Here is a 15,665-nt window from a genome sequence, read left to right as displayed (position 1 = left end):
TCTAAACCCTACTCCTCATTCACAACATCAGCTGCTGGGTCAAACTTTGAACCATCAAGGATTCAAGGATTCAAGGATTAAAGGAGTTTTATTGTCATTACAACACATGTAAACATGGGATGAAACGAAACTGGTTTTCCCGGAGAAGCCCAATATCAAATATAAATATAAAATCAAATATATATATAATATATAGAATATCTGTTGAAAAAAAGAGTCTCTGTAAAAAAAATTACATTGATTATGTGTCCTATCAAAACAGTCAAAAAACAGGTTAAACCAATAACATTATTTATATTATATAAACACTTAGAAAAGAGACATACAATACATTTAATTACAGACTTGAGAAGATCATCAAGAAGGCTGGCTCTGTTCTTGGACTGAGACTTGAGTCTCTTGAGACTGTGGTGGAGAGGAGGACGCTAAATAAATTGTTATCCATCATGGACCATGAGCAGCACCCTCTCCACCACACAGTGGACAGACAGCGGAGCAGCTTCTCCCACAGGCTGCTACAGCTCCACTGTCGAAGGGACAGATACAGGAAATCTTTCCTGCCACATGCCATCACACTATATAACAACAGCTAGGGTTAGGGTTAGAATGTTAACAGACTTTGCATTATAAGTCATGCTTAAAATGAACACGAGGTTAAGATTTGTATCAATAAAAAATACTTTTAAATATGAAAAAATCAACAATAAAAGTTACACTTGTAAATACACTGTTCTGTAACTGTTTTCATTGTCACAATTATCTCTTTTTTTAAATGACAATGTAACTAAATCTAAGCCAATCAGGCGTGAACACATTTTAAAAAAACATTTTTTTCTTTCTTTCACATCTGGAGTCAAACAACAAAGAATAAATTGTATGTAATTACGTTAAACTTGCATGAAGTTGATACAAATCTTCATTTTCAAACATGACTTATTATGAGTAATGTAAAGTCTGTTAACATTTAAAGTTTAAAACACATCACGCTTGCTCTTGTCTTTAACAAAATCATTCAGAAAGTCATATTTTGTGTCACATCTACAGATATATAACACCAGCAGTCATGTCCTTAAAGGTTCAAATGCTTTGTTATGTCAACCAAAAAAAGCCAAAACTTCCAGCCATACAGTATTTGTCATAAATAATAAAAATGAAGCTGCGGGCCGCATGAAATCTGATAGTGGTTGGCCCCCGGGCCGTACTTTGGACCCCCGTTTTATATAGCTTGAGACACGGATGTCGCGCGCCCTCTAGTGGCCATCTATCTACATTGCATTTTACGGAGCGTACCATCCGTCCTAAAATGGGGGGGATTGAGCACAATAGACTCAATATAACATCTGAGCCACTGTAAAATATATATTTTCCATAAAACTTCATCATTGTTTAAAACAACATTTAATTACACGCTTTTGACATTAAATTAAAAGCTACATTCACAATTTTCTAATATTGTCATAGTCGACTCACCCGTGACGATGGCTATAATGGTAGCGACTCAAGCTGTCTATTTCTTTCGACTCTATCAAGCTAACGGCAGCCATGAGGTAAGCCAGACGTTTGGGATCTAAAATGTGTTTTTATTCCAGTTTAGTAGATTATATGCGTCTGAATTTGTCATTTAAGACCAGAGTGAATATTTGGACTCTGTTTGTGTTGGAGTATTGGGAGTGAAAGTGGCGTATTTGTGCCATGTTGTTCGTAACGTTAAGGGCCTGTGTTGGTGAGCTAATGAAGCTAAGTTGAGCAGGACATGTCACAACACGTTACTGACACTACGAGCGGCGAAACATCAACTTTTATCCAGTTTGTCAGTGTTAGGCGAACAAGCTGACCAATATTATGTTAAATTATATATGAGCTTGTAACTAAAGGACCAGTATTTCCTTGTCAGGCGTTTTAATTTTCCGTTTTATGCCTGGCAATTAAGGGGAAACCGGATAGCACCCATGTCTCCAAATGCTGCACACCTGTGAATCATGTTATTTGTAATACAGCAAGTAAAAATCGACTTTTATTTCTGATCCACACACTGATCTTGAACCCTGTAACATCATTGTGGCTGAATAGCAGCTGATCTTGATGTGTAAGATCATTATAGTGCTCCTTTTTAAAAAAAATATGTATACAGATTTATGAATAAAATGAGAATTTGTGGCCAAAGTTACTGGATTGCATTATATAGAGGAGAATGTCTAATTAAACACCAGGTGTGCGTGCACTGGTGTTGGTATCAGGTGATGGCAAAGACATAAGCTAATAAACGATAACAATGATTCATGGTAGAAGTATGTCTTTAATTGTGGATTATGAGAGTAGCTGTTCAATTTTTCTTTTTTTAATTGTAGTAAAGGTTTGAAATGCCAGTTAAATCAGACTTCATTCAAACAAACACAACAACCCTCCACCCCATCATAAACAGAAGCACAACACAAACTGAGGAAATAACTTGCAGTAATAAAGTATTTAGGTCAAATATGCTCATACTTGAATTGTAATAAAACTCGGGTAAGTCAGTATAAGACGCATCAATGCTGAGAGGTGATGCGTCCTTTCTAAACTAATATTCTTGTTGTTTACCCAGCATGCTCAGGCTCCAGAAGCGCTTGGCGTCCAGCGTCTTGCGCTGTGGCAAGAAGAAGGTGTGGCTGGACCCGAATGAGACCAATGAGATTGCCAACGCAAACTCTCGTGAGTTTAAAAAAATAATAATTATACTTAATTGTGGTCTGGGTTTCTATAGACTATCATATTTATTGCGCTGTATTTTGCACCACAGGCCAGCAGATCCGAAAACTGGTGAAGGATGGACTGATCATCAGAAAACCTGTGACGGTTCATTCCCGTGCTCGCTGCCGCAAGAACACACTGGCACGCCGCAAGGGACGTCACATGGGTTATGGTGGGTAACTAAAGTTAAAAGTTTAACTTTTTTCAAGCTTCTTTTAAAAGAGATCACTTTAATTTTCTTTGACACAGATGGCATGGTTTATGTTTAGAAAAACGTATAAACCTGGCAACTGTACAGCAAGTCTGCAGATTCTGAGGGATTATTAATTGAATCTGCGAATGGTGGTTGTTTCGGTAGCTTTGACACAAACATGAGTTGACATTTGATTTCTTTTTTTAAAATAATTTATTTACCATTTTCCTCCTTTTCCAGGTAAGAGAAAGGGTACAGCCAACGCTCGTATGCCAGAGAAGTTGTCATGGATGCGGCGCATGAGAATTCTCCGTCGTCTTCTTCGTCGCTACAGGGAGTCCAAGAAGATTGACAGGCACATGTAAGTGTGATTGTCAGCACTTACTGCTGGTGAACAAGCCAGTCTAGTTTTAATTTTAGAAAGAGGAATCTTGCTTTGAGACGCACTGGGATATATTTTTATTTTTTTTCCTACAGGTACCACAGTCTCTATCTGAGGGCCAAGGGTAATGTCTTCAAAAACAAACGCATCCTGATGGAGCACATCCACAAACTGAAGGCAGATAAGGCTCGCAAGAAGCTTCTGGCGTAAGTTACTTTTCTTTTTTTTCATTAGTGTTTTTCATGCCACAGCTTAATTAATATCAGATTAATTCACTGTGTTTCTATCAAATTAATTCTCTTCCTTTACCCACGCAGTGACCAGGCTGAAGCTCGCCGCTCAAAGACAAAGGAGGCCCGCAAACGCAGAGAAGAGCGTCTCCTGGCCAAGAAAGAAGAGATCATCAAGAACTTGTCAAAGGAGGAGGAAACTGCAAAAAAGTGAATCTAAACTAAAAATGTTTCTTGTTAATAAATTTGGATAAAAGAGATCGATTGCTTGATTATTTTGTCTGTCAACTGCAGTCTACACATCACTGGAGTCCTGTAGTGTGATGCAATGACTTCACCACAAAGTAGTAACTTCTTCTATTTCAGAGGAAGTTTAGTAATTAATCTTCTTCATATGGCTGAGAAAAGGCCGTTCATACTGAATCTGGTTTGTGTTCTGAACAGTCCAACAGATGGCAGCACAGCACCAGTATCAAATTCAACCATAACATTAGACATCTCCATTCATTGCAGTTATCCATATGTGTTCATGTATATGGTTGCCTATTGTGCAGCCTCAGGAAAACATCAGTTGTTGTTTATCTAACTATACTTAAAGCTACTTGGATTTAATAGCAACAGTTTTGCCACTGCGTTGAAATGCGTCTTTCATAAAGCTCTTCAGTAACATCCATATATACTATATATATATAATTTCTCTCTTGCTGAGGCAAAGAGTTTTGAAATTTATGGAACACATTTTATTTATACTCTACCTGCTCTCGCTTATTTATAGTACAGTTGATTGAACATAAAGTACTGCAGCATCTGCCCATCACTGTGTCAGCCTGACCTCTACAATTGTGTGTCAGAAAATGTCCAAATGCTTCCTATAATTGTCTTGATAGCCCATTTCTAGGTCCTCGTGCTTGTTAGTCTTTGTGTGAGTGTGTGTGTGTGTGTGTGTGTGTGTGTCAGTGATGCATTTCATTCATGACGCATCAGTTTATCCACTTAACTGTGAGAACAATCATTTGATATCGGGCACTGTGAACTCAGCTTGAGTTGATTGCAGTTGACACCAAGGTAAAACTTCACAGTGCCAGCGTGTGTGAACTTTTTATCTGCCGCTGATTGTTCCATGATGACATACAGGCGAACCCAAACAATTATGATTAACTGCCCACACTTATGAATAAATGATTTAGCTATTAATAAATGATCTTCATGAATTATTTTCACTGCTACACTTTTCCTGTATGCAAGTAACAATGTCTATATCACACTTTGATGCAAGCAAAGCGTTGGCTGTGCTCCAGCTTACAAACGCTGTCAGCCACATGAAACCTGTGGCTGCTGACGCTTCAGTCATCCAGTCGTTTTCACTTCTTGCTCCGTTCTTGAAGGATTCCTTCTGTTTTAGTCCCCGGAGAAGGTGCAACCGAAGCGTTGACAGGCTGTGAGTCTGTCAGCGGATATCAGAGAGAATTAGTGGGGATTCTCCTCAGATCAACACAAAGCAGATTATATTCAGGAATTCAGATCAATTTAGTTTAATAACAAACTTAAATGATGAACATGTACTCCTACTATATTATAATCAGGAATCTAGAACTTTTAGGTGTCTTTTGACCAAAAAAAGAAAGTGTTGAATCACCTTATTTTTCTCCCTCAACTTGCCCTGGAGAGTTAACTTCCTGTTCACTGGCAGATGTTTTCTCTGTTTGAAATCTGGGTTGTAGTAGCTTCTGTTTGTGGATCATGTACCATCATGCATAAACAACAGCACACCCGAGCTTTAGAGGCTGGCAGTGAAGAACCCTCCTATTTTAAAAATCTGGGTTTCAAAGGCCTTGAGGAGCTGGAATGCATCTGCTTACCTTGACATCCTGATTTAATTTAGATACACAGTAACTTAACACAGGTATGCTAAAATGTTATTTAAATGTATGTCACTACTGCAATATACTCTATATATGAAGATAAAACCATCCATATCGAATAAATGTGAGGTCTGCAGAGATGTTATAGGGTTTGCTGAAGGAGAAAACAGGCTTCGTGCGGTGAGGCCATTTTGTAGCTCGGTTAATGTATTTCTTCATTACCAGGAGGCGCCCCTATTTCCTGAAGCGTGAGCCTTAATGGGATTAGATAAGGGGAGGAATATGAGATGAAACGGAGCAGCGCTCTTTATTACAGTTGGCCTTCAAACCCTTCCAAACAAATGGAGCACGCTCGAGAGTTCAGGGGATCTTTAATAACAATTGACACGACGAGATGAAAGTAATTAAAGGGAGATTATTTTTAGATATAAAAACAGTTATCGAACATCTAAAAGAATTAGCCTGCACTTTTCCAGTCTGAAGACCCCACCGTGCATTGTGTCGAGCTATCTTTGGTTATTACCTTTGACTCTAATATGTACAAAACAGCTATCATGAGACCTTTTTATTTCACAGGATTGGATTGATAAACATGAAGAGGAATGTAATCCAGCTGTAATCTCACTTGATAACACGGTCACCTGCTTATAAAATGAGATCATTAACCTCAATGTCGCTCAGTCTGTCTTTCTTTTCTAAAACACAGTCGCTTATGTATTTTGATCTTTAATACCAGATCAGAAAGCATTGGACGGATTCGGAAGGTTTAATACTCTCTCTCATGTTTGTCTCTTTTAAGGGATTGGAAGAAGGATTAAAAGCACTGAGCGATACAGATCGTCTGTCGGACAGACAGTGCTGTCAGATCTTCAAATAGAGCCCTGAGCCTTGTCTTCTTTAAACCAGGTCATGTGCTTTTACGCTGCTTCATACTAATATATAAAAATCAGCTGAAAACAGCTTCTCATCTCCAGAACTTTTCACACTCATTGCTTCTTCTTGTTCTTTCATACTGTCTACACTGAAAATAAGATAAAAAAGTTTAATTGCTATGATCAATGGTCAAATATTCTGTCTTACAAGCGTGCTCTGATGTTGAATCAGATCCCAGCAGATCAATCATAACTTATTATTTATTTATTCCCATAAATTTTATAGCATAGATCTATATTTAGTGTATTTATGACCTCCACCCTCAGCACTCCTCGAACTTCTGACATAATCTGAACACTTTGGGTGCTGTAGTTGCTCTGATCTAATGTATCCTTTGGCAATAAAAAGCTTTTAACCTCTAATTAAATTGAACAGTTCTCACATATTGAAGTATCAGTCCTCTGTCTGTCTCCTACAGACTTGAGAAGGCCTCTAAAAACATGTTTGCTTACTGTATTGTCCTTCCACAACATGAGTGTATTGCTTTTCATGCTGTGTCAGTCTAGGTGTAGGATGACATGTGGTTACTGGCTGCTCGGGTGTCCGGTTAGAGGTCGGGATGCATCACACAGTGCAGAGTGGACTGTAATCTGATAAAAGACTTGATGTATATATGAGGAAAGATATCATAGTGAGAATTATGGAGACTATGTGACGCTTTGGAATATAATTTTTGCTGTTTTGACAAAAACAAATGGCTGGTGATCATTTTTACCCAGTCGATTTTTATTTGATTTATATCTTATTATAGCCGTGTAGCAGTCACTGGCTAAAATAGCAGATTATTCAAAGCAACAATGACATTACAGTAAACAAAGATGTTTTATTACACACAAGACGCATCACTGCAAATTAGATTTGCACTGGTTTTCTGGTTTCACTTTCCAGTTTTCCGGGATCAGGGAGCTGTCTGATAATTTGGCAAATGTCAAAATCCAGCCACCACATGTGATTGAATAAGACAATACAATGTCTCCTGGGCTACAGATGTTCTCATTTAATGTTCATTATAAATCTAAGTCACTCGGATTAATAATGGATCGATACAGCTATAGGCAGTGCAAGATGCAGCAAAGTAAACTGAATGGTTCATTTAATAATAATAAATGAGTCAGCTATGCTCATTCATCAATAACTGATTGAAATGCTAAATAAATCCAAATGTTTTCTGCAGCATGATCAGATGATGATTCATTTTGTCACTTTCTTTTTTTTGCAAGAAGTGTGAAAGTTAATTATATTCAGTGTTGTTGCGGTGTTTCAGATGCAGTTTAAAAAAAATATGAAAACAAGAAAGATGAAAAAAGAAACAAACACCTGAGAAGAGACAGACAGAGAGAGTTAAAGAAAAGCCCAGGGAGAAGTTCAGGGAGAAGACGTCGTACATCAACAGTCATGCTGCAGTATTCTCTCAACAAAGACTCTCAACAACCTGTAATAAAAGTAAAAAATTATGTTTGCCTTAACTGTGTAAGTTTTTTAGCTCGAAGGCCAGATGGATTCCTTCATTAAAAGTTTTTTTTTTTAATCAAGCAAGCAAAACAACCTGATTCAGAGAGAACCATCTGGATGACATTAGTAATTTGTTGTGTCTAATCGATGGAAGGAACCAATTTCAATCATTACAGAACACGCTGAGTCATGTAAGTGAACTACCACATTTTAATTACACTTGTGGGTGCAGGGTCATGAGTAAAAAAGGTATAATTGTCAATAAATTGACTGAGATGACATTTCAAGAACTTGTTTACAGGATGTTTGGAATCATCAATATCAGAACTAAGGGAATACAAACATTTCCCCCAGTATTTCACACCGTCTTCATCTTTCTGCTCACTCTTTTTATTCTATTTTTCTTTCTCCTTCCTCCTCCTCGACGCTATTTCTCAAAAGCTTGCACTTTCCTTTGTAAACACACACCAGGCAAAGCGAAGACTGCCATCTCTCTGCCCGTCTTGCTGATTCTTCAGTATGCTGAATATTCCATCGTTTACATCTCTCTATTTGTCATAAGAGAGTTGTTGACTTGGGCGGTGAGAGGAAAAAAAGTTGCCTCAGCTGATAGCGTGCAAAGCATCTTTAACAAAACAGAGCAGCCCCAATTATCTTCTAATCCGTGCGCCTCGGAGGCACAAACCCCAAAGTCTGTGACACACTTCGAACTGAATAGATTAGTTTTGCCTATCATCTTCACACCAGGACAGGACATTTTAGAGGGTCCTTTGTGGGAATATGACTAAATTGAGGACATGACTGAACTGAGCCTATCATAAGGAAAACAATAGACAGCTGGGATGTGAAGTGTCTCTGCATATATATATTTATATATAGACAGAGAAAAGAGCCGAGGCGGAGAAGCTGAAAAATTAATATCTTCAGATCCACAAATGCACTGTAGTATGAGCCGGGGGTGAGAGAGGGAAAGAAAACCTGTCCTGTGGATTTCAAAATCCTTTTCTTAGCTTCTTAATGGATTTGGAAGTTTGCTTTCAAGATTTTAGAGCATGTTGGATTTGGAAACCATTTATGGTTGATGCTGGAGTGAGTGAGGCATTAAGAGGACCTGTGGCAATGCACTGTCCGATCATTTATGGATGAGAGAAAGCACGCAACTGTCTGGCTGAGGCAAGAATACTGCAGGAAGAACTTATGCTGTGTCTCATTCTGGATACTTTTGTTAGTATACTTTTAAGCGTGTAGTATAGTATGTACTTTCTGGAGTAGTGAGCTAATTTGGACAGGGTAGTGTTGTCTCCATTTGAGTACTCCTGTTGGGAAAATGACAATAACTTTTTCTTCTCTTCTCGTGAAGCAATAGCGTCAACGTTTGACTGCCAAAATAATAAATAAATGAAAAATTCAAATGTTTTAATTGACAATTTACATTTGTATATTGTGGTATTCACCTCCCCGGCAGTGAAAGTGCTGCATTCATAGCATCCATGGTGTTAAAAGATGCCAGTTAAGGGCTGAAATAATGATGTGATTTATGGACAGCATTTTCACCTTTATGGGACAGTATGATATTGAGGAGACAGGAAGGAAATGTGGGAGAGACATCTTGAGATTGTCCACATTTTAGGTCTCATGGTTATTTCTTTTATTTACAATACTTACAACTTTACCAAAGTAGCATCACAACTACTGTTTCTATATAGTATACTCTCTTAATTCTTAATTTGTAGGGCAGCAGAGCCCACATAAAAACACCCTCACAAAGGTGATTATGTTGGCTGTATGCGTCAACATAATATCCTCAGTGGGTGGTACAGCATTGTGTGCCAGATGGAGTAAATGTGTAACAACAAAGCAGTAAGTAACTAGGAAACCAGGACACTTACGTGACAAAAAGAGTGTGTTTACCCAATAATTAGAGAGCTAGAAAGTCTTTTAACTTAGTGAAGACATGAATCACAGGCGGTCCTGCAGTATCTGACAAGCATGAACACTAAAGCAAATTAACCCCTTTAACCCTTCCTGATCAAAGCAATGGATAAAAGCAAGCTGAGAAACTTATACACATTAAAAACACTCTCCTCTCCAGCAAAGAGCCACGTCTTCACGACCTTGTGCCTTAATTGCGCTGCTTGACGTTCCTTGATTTCTTTTATTTTTTTGCAGCAGAGTCAAGAGGCCAGCAATAACATCAAAGTTACATAATGTCAGGAGGTTAAAGATGAAGAGGAAAAACATGTAAGTGGTCATTAGTGATGAAAGGGTGTGTTAGGTGAAGTGCTGTGGAGTTTAATCCTATTGGCGGCGTGGAAAGTGAAAGCACAGAGAGCAGGTGTGGAGGTGTGGAGGATCTGCAAGACTGGAACTTAGTGTTGTGTTTTCATGAGGCGTCATGGGCTTAATTCAGAGAAACATCTGCGATAACCAATGGACCAGCCATCTGGTGTACCGTCATCTCAGTTTATTAGGATAATCTACGGTGATAGTGAGGTTAAGAACCAATATGGTGATACTTTGATATAAGTGATATTTTGACTCTAAAATATGAATTAGACACTAGAAACTTTTGTTAGGTCCAATTTAGGGAACACTTTTATTCTCATATTTTGCATTTTGTACTGATTGAAGATGTAATTTTAGATGCTTGAAAGTGTCAGTTCAAGGTTATCGACCCATTGATTGGATGCTCTGATTGGTGGCATAAACGCTGTAGCTGTATGTTTTTGTACTTACCTGAGTAAAAGAGGTGCTTGTTGGTTTGATTGCCTGTGAGCAATCAAAATAACAGCTAACCAAAATAACATAAATCCAAGCAATAGCGGGAAAACAACTTCAAGTAGCAGTTCCATCAATCACATGATTTAAAGGGTCATTTAGGAAATTATCTCTTGCAACAAAAATTGGATTTTTCAGTCTGGACATGGGCCCAAATATCTTCTGGTTTCTCTAATAATTACAGTAATGCTGAATATAGTGCCGGAGCCGGCCCAATCCTGTTGGCTAAAGAGCTAATTTGGCAGCAACACGCACACAAATTCCCAATGTCACATGACATCGTGTTATAAATCCGTCAAAATGCCCATTCTGAAAGTGTCAAATATCTATTTCTAATTTAGCCATAAATATACAGTCATGTTATTTCACCCCGTTATTATTTGAGCTGTACTTCCGACTGAAAGAATAAAGAATTTCCTTTTAGATGGTTTAATCCTGCAGAGCTCCATTCTCTCTCGATTATACAACGACACCCTTTTTTCACAAGAGTTTCATCTGTTAGACGATGCTCTTTATGATAAAAGGATGATTTGAGGATGAAGCTATTCAGATAATGATAGTTTGAGGCTTATCCATCCATGCTCATAAATAAAACTCTCTTGATCTTGTTATCTTTATTGTGTCTGAGAATAAACAGTACATCACCCAGGGCCTCCCCTAAAATACTGATTCTATAGAAGCATACGCGACTTCTCAAATCTATCATTCCCAGTGTAGCATGCTTCAAAGATATCTTTCATCTGTCAAACCTCCCGGAGGTTTATTTTCTCTGCCCTGTTCAAAACCTCTAAGATCAACTCAGAGGATGTGCTCTGACTTTTTTTTTATTCAGCCTCGAAGCCCTCGCTGTGTCATGTTTTACCTCTGGACTCTGCCACGTGGTGCTCATTCCTGTCACCGAGAATGTGTGTTTGTGCGTGCAGCATCCTGAGAAAGCGGAGGTAGCCTCGGCGACAGGAGATGAGACCATGCATTAAACATGCCATCTCCGTGTACCTTCTTTATTTTTTAATGGTCCAGTTGGCCAGGGGTCTGGAAGAATGTAAACATGACTGGAACCTGAGGATGATGACAATATGAGACAGGAAGGAGGAAAAGACACCTCAATTTCTTTTTTCAAATAATTCAGGTGTCATCTTCAAAGGCTATAGCTGGAGGTCTTGATACGCTCTGTGTTTTAGGTCAGAAAAATTGCCTGATAAAATAAATATTAATACCTTCCTCTAGGCTGGTAATTGATTTGCAACTCTGAGTTGGTTGAATTAATTTAAAAACTCATTTCATAGACATAATTGCATATTCACAGTTGACGATGACCTCAGACTAAAGCTGAGGTAAACTACATTTGAAGCTGCTATAATCAGCATTTTATTTTTAGTGGTGATTAAAATGACTATGTGAAAGGTGCTGCAGTGTTGTAGTGACTTACTTAAAGAGAATTGTCAGCTCTATAGGGAGCATTTCAACGGTGTCTTTCAGCGCGTTGTTTTGGTTTAACAGGCTGCAGCTTTACTGTTTCGGTTCAGTTTCACCGCTCACATCAGTTTTCAGCCACAGCTGGCAGCTATTTTCAGCACCAAAAAGCTCTAAAGATCTGCTCAGCACAAAATGCCAGAAAGGTTAAAAAAAATACAGTAGGTGTACAGAGTTAACCTAGTCTCTAAAAACAGATATCTGCATATGAATGCAGAATCTGTAGGCACGGGACCAAGATTTTGGCTCTGGGAGCTTTCTGGTAGTGTTTTAGTGGGCTTTGGTTGCATCGGTCCGTGTGGAGAGCAAAAGAGGCAGAATATGTTGGCCGAAATGCCATCTCAAAAACCAAAGTCATCTGCATTCATATGCAGATATATAGAAACATATCTTTCTCATCATTCTCATGTATATTTCGAGGTTGAAGCTAACATGACTGCGCCAGATGGTTTGTAACAGAGAGCCATTTGGGAAGTCATTGTTAGATACTGTACATGGGCAAAATACAGGCCAGGTGACTGGATGAACCACCTGTCTATCATCATCTATCTGAACTTCAACCATTCTGATCAATGAACTATATGACATAATGAAACTCTTATTATATTGAAGTCAGTCGGAGAAAGAGCAAAAACCTCTTTTCCATCAAGACGTTTTTAGTGCTATTCTTTGCTTTCTTTCAGTAAAGAAACACTCCCCAGATCTGATATAACTGATGAGCTGAGCAATTTTATCGATCCTGCGATATATATCGATATTTTGTTTCCCCAGAAAGTATCGATTTTACAGCCGCGAGTATCGATACATTAAGTCCTCATGCAAGCAGAAGCGCACCACTTTGGGTTTAACCCTCTGGGGACAGATTGGGCAGATCCGCCCAAAAAGTCTAAAGTTTTACATATCTGTGAATATCTCTGAACCAGTTTATGAGAGATGTGTGAGATTCCTCTATAGACGGACATGTGCAGTTTGTGTCTCTGTCTGACATCGTATTGTTGGCTGAATATCGTGTATCGTATCGTATCGTGAGATTAGTGTATCGCTACAGCCCTCGTCATTAGCAGCAGTCATCACATCCTCATCACACATCTAGCGTTAACCCACACCTGTAGCTCATGCCATTGTTGCCTGTAGTTCCTCACAGGACACTGGTTGGATACAAATGCCTAGTTTGATTTTGTAACCTGAACAATTCCCTTGTTGGAGACCAAAAACAGAGCTATAAATGAAAGCGTATGTTCAACTTCACAACTACAAAATGAAAGTTACTCTGTCAGATGTGTATATTGTCTGTCAATCTAAAAGATGATAGTATGTCAATGTCGCATTTACAGCTTGTCTTTGCTGCCCTCAAGTGGCCAAAAAGTCAATGCATGCAGTTTTAAGAACTAAAAAAAAAAAGATGGAGTGATGCCTGCTAACTTTCACACATGGCATACTCTGCTAACTGCATCATATATCTAATGCACACTTTGCTGAAGTTCATTTTAAGATGTCAGAGCTTTGCCCACTCTTACTTTGATATACCACTGCTGTGCTAATAATTCACAAAGATTGCCGCTCATATAGCATTTCACGCACACCAATCTCCAAGCCAAGACTCCACCTGTAAGCCCCATATCACCCTTAAGGGGACATTTATTATCGTCACTCCCCAGCCTTTGCTGTACTGAGCTTGATGTGTGTGTTTGTGGAGCATAGCCGCCAGATAACAACTCTGTATGTATTCACATAATAAATCTGTTCGACGTGAGCCCACTGACAGATGGATGGAAGCATCCACCAAGTATATTACAGTGTGTGTTTTTTACAGACTGAAGCAAGATGTTCATATTTCAAACCTTGTACTGATTTGTGTGTAATATCCTCTCCCGTACACCGAATAAAACAGACGGCGAGAGGAAGTGAGGGACAAGAGATTATTTTTATTTGCCGGTGTTTGATGCAGGGGTCTCAAAGGTGTTTTTTCTTTTTGTCTGCCAAGCACCAGAACGCTTTATTTTCCACTGACAGTGCTTTCCTCTCCTCCTGACTGCCTTTATAATCAAGTGTGCTATTTCGAGCACAGATTTTCTTCCAGAATTTGCACTTTATTTTCTATATTCCTGTTGCCTGTTAACGCCCTTGTTCATGCGATCATTACCCGTGCTGTGAGTCTGTCCAGCCAGCTGCTGCTCAGTTTTAAAAGATGCAAAGAAGTGAGCGTGAACATTATAGGACGGGAGATGATTGTGTAACAAATCACACATTTAATGAACCGTTTTACTTCATTTTCTGGAGCAAGCACGATAAGCTCAGGAGTCTCTATTTCATATTCGGTTAGGATTTGTCCCCCCCCGAACTAAACACTTCAGTGTCTTGTCGTGATGTTGACGGATGTAGCGTGAAAGAAGAGTGAAAATGATTCGCCAAGGGAGAGACAGTTACTCAGCCTTACATTCTCCGCTCATCACTGCTGCTGCTTGAGCCACAGAAAGAGTAGCTCAGGGAAGGATTTCAACTTCCTCTGCTCGTCGCCATGAACGAGAGAGAGAGATCAGTGGTACAGTAAACGGAGAGCACCATCCCATCTTGGGCACCAAAGTCAGCAGTTTTATAAAACGTACAAGTAGCTTGATGTACTGCCAGTTGCACACATTTCTGTCCCTCTCTCTCTCTCTCTCTCTCTACAGAGACGAAAATCACATTTGATCCAATTTGATAACAGAACTGGGTCATGATTTGAGAAATGTTCCTCACACCACAGCAGGGACACACACACACAAGACACACAGCACTCTCCTTGCCAGCTTAGTGTATGGCCTGCCAGCAGCTCCTCCATTGCCAATAAATTTTATTGGGAGTTAATCATATTATTTATGGTCATTAAGAACAAGAAGTCCTCTCAGGCTCTGCACTGTCAACTCAATTGAAGGATCTCAGTGTAATTCTGTGGCCATGAAGGGACACATTTTCTGTTTGGATTCAATGGATGATGAATTTAGGTGTGAAACGACACATTGGATGAGGTTAAAGTGCAAACTTTCAGCTTTAAATGAGTGCGTTTTAGTCCATAGCCAGCAAAAGTGGGTGGATGAAAGAATAAAAAAACGTCCATTTAATGTCTCTTTAGTATTTTTAGTCTTGCTGAAACATGGTAGCTCTCTCTGAGAAATCTCAACAACTATTAGATGGGCCGCCATGAAATTTGGCCCACACATCCATTTCCAATTTTTAACTTTGGCAATCTCCTGATTTTTCATATAGCCCCACCATCAGGTTAAAATTATGTCCCATACTTTGGTTTATACCCAAATTCCTGCAAAACTAATGACATTCCCTTGAGCCCTGTGTTTTAGCACGCTAAACTAAGACGGTAAACAAGGTAAACATTATCCCTAATACTGTGTAGATCAAAGTATTGGCTTTGATCAGTATAAACTGTCCTTCACCATGAGGTCAAGTCTTCAGCAAACTGATTAAACAATGAAATATGTCACCCAGTTCTCCTGTCGTTTATCACATCAACTCATGAAGTTGGATGGCAGCATCACTAATGAATGTCAGGGTCACTGTATGATTGACTGGACAACACCAGAGGTGTAACAGTGCCTGGAGAAATGCGTGTACTCTAAATTTATGCCTCAATTTTT

General features: G+C 39.0%; 1 protein-coding gene across 1 annotated transcript; it reads left to right on the top strand.

Annotated features, from left to right (window-relative positions):
• Window positions 1-1,450: 1,450 nt before the first annotated feature.
• On the top strand, window positions 1,451-3,795 carry LOC104935619 (60S ribosomal protein L19). The gene is made up of 6 exons (XM_019264725.2): window positions 1,451-1,547; window positions 2,585-2,691; window positions 2,780-2,902; window positions 3,164-3,284; window positions 3,401-3,511; window positions 3,623-3,795. The coding sequence occupies exons 1-6, from the start codon at window positions 1,543-1,545 to the stop codon at window positions 3,747-3,749; spliced, it is 594 nt and encodes a 197-aa protein (XP_019120270.1). The 5' UTR covers window positions 1,451-1,542; the 3' UTR covers window positions 3,750-3,795.
• The last annotated feature ends 11,870 nt before the right edge of the window (window positions 3,796-15,665 follow it).

This window comes from Larimichthys crocea, chromosome XVI (assembly GCF_000972845.2).
Source record: "Larimichthys crocea isolate SSNF chromosome XVI, L_crocea_2.0, whole genome shotgun sequence".
Lineage (NCBI taxonomy): Eukaryota > Metazoa > Chordata > Actinopteri > Sciaenidae > Larimichthys > Larimichthys crocea.
Note: the sequence above shows the minus strand (reverse complement) of the source record. Positions and strands in the feature narration are given on the sequence as shown.

Coding starts and splice junctions, on each gene's coding strand:
- LOC104935619 (XM_019264725.2), top strand. Junction 2,692..2,779: donor GATTGCCAACGCAAACTCTC/GTGAGTTTAAAA, acceptor TTTGCACCACAG/GCCAGCAGATCCGAAAACTG. Junction 3,285..3,400: donor AAGAAGATTGACAGGCACAT/GTAAGTGTGATT, acceptor TTTTTCCTACAG/GTACCACAGTCTCTATCTGA.